At 31.3% G+C, this 505-nt stretch overlaps 1 protein-coding gene across 1 annotated transcript in view; it reads right to left on the reverse strand.

The window, feature by feature from the left end:
* The window catches only part of LOC119594367 (methylcrotonoyl-CoA carboxylase beta chain, mitochondrial-like), an 8,835-nt gene that overhangs the window by 1,426 nt on the left and 6,904 nt on the right, over positions 1 to 505 (reverse strand). Inside the window, exon 11 of the mRNA XM_037943427.1 lies at positions 176 to 261. Within this exon, the coding sequence (XP_037799355.1) occupies positions 176 to 261 (86 nt within the window). The remainder of the gene's footprint in view (positions 1 to 175; positions 262 to 505) is intronic.

Raw genomic sequence — 505 nt, forward strand, 5'->3', positions numbered from 1 at the left:
TATTTCATCCTACTAGCTCTTTTTCTCCTTAGTTATCTTTCAAATGGTAAGAACAAAAAATGGTATATTTTACCTTTTCAAAGTAGTAAACAAAAAAAGTTTTTTTTCAACAATGCCAAAAAATAAATAAATATTTACTCTTTCTGAACAAAAGAAAATAAAATTAACCACCTACCGAGCACTGGAGAAGTATGGAGATCCCTCAGCCTCAAAGCGTTTGATAATGGGGGCCTTGAGTGCCTGCTCCTCTTGCTCAGTCCACTAAAATCAAATGAAGGTTAATTAACATCAAAAAGCTTTAAGGCATTCTTTTTTTGCTCTTAACAGTACTACTACCTTGTGGACTTTTTCACCAATATTTGATTAAACAGCAAGTAGTGATACCAACTGAAAATAAAATGTGTAGACAGAGTTCTGTAATAAAACTGATAAGTTTATACATGTTTACTTCCCTATTCCTATCATAAATAAGTTGTATGCATGTAAGAATATGAATCAAAATCTA

This window comes from Penaeus monodon, chromosome 33 (genome assembly GCF_015228065.2).
Source record: "Penaeus monodon isolate SGIC_2016 chromosome 33, NSTDA_Pmon_1, whole genome shotgun sequence".
NCBI lineage: Eukaryota > Metazoa > Arthropoda > Malacostraca > Decapoda > Penaeidae > Penaeus > Penaeus monodon.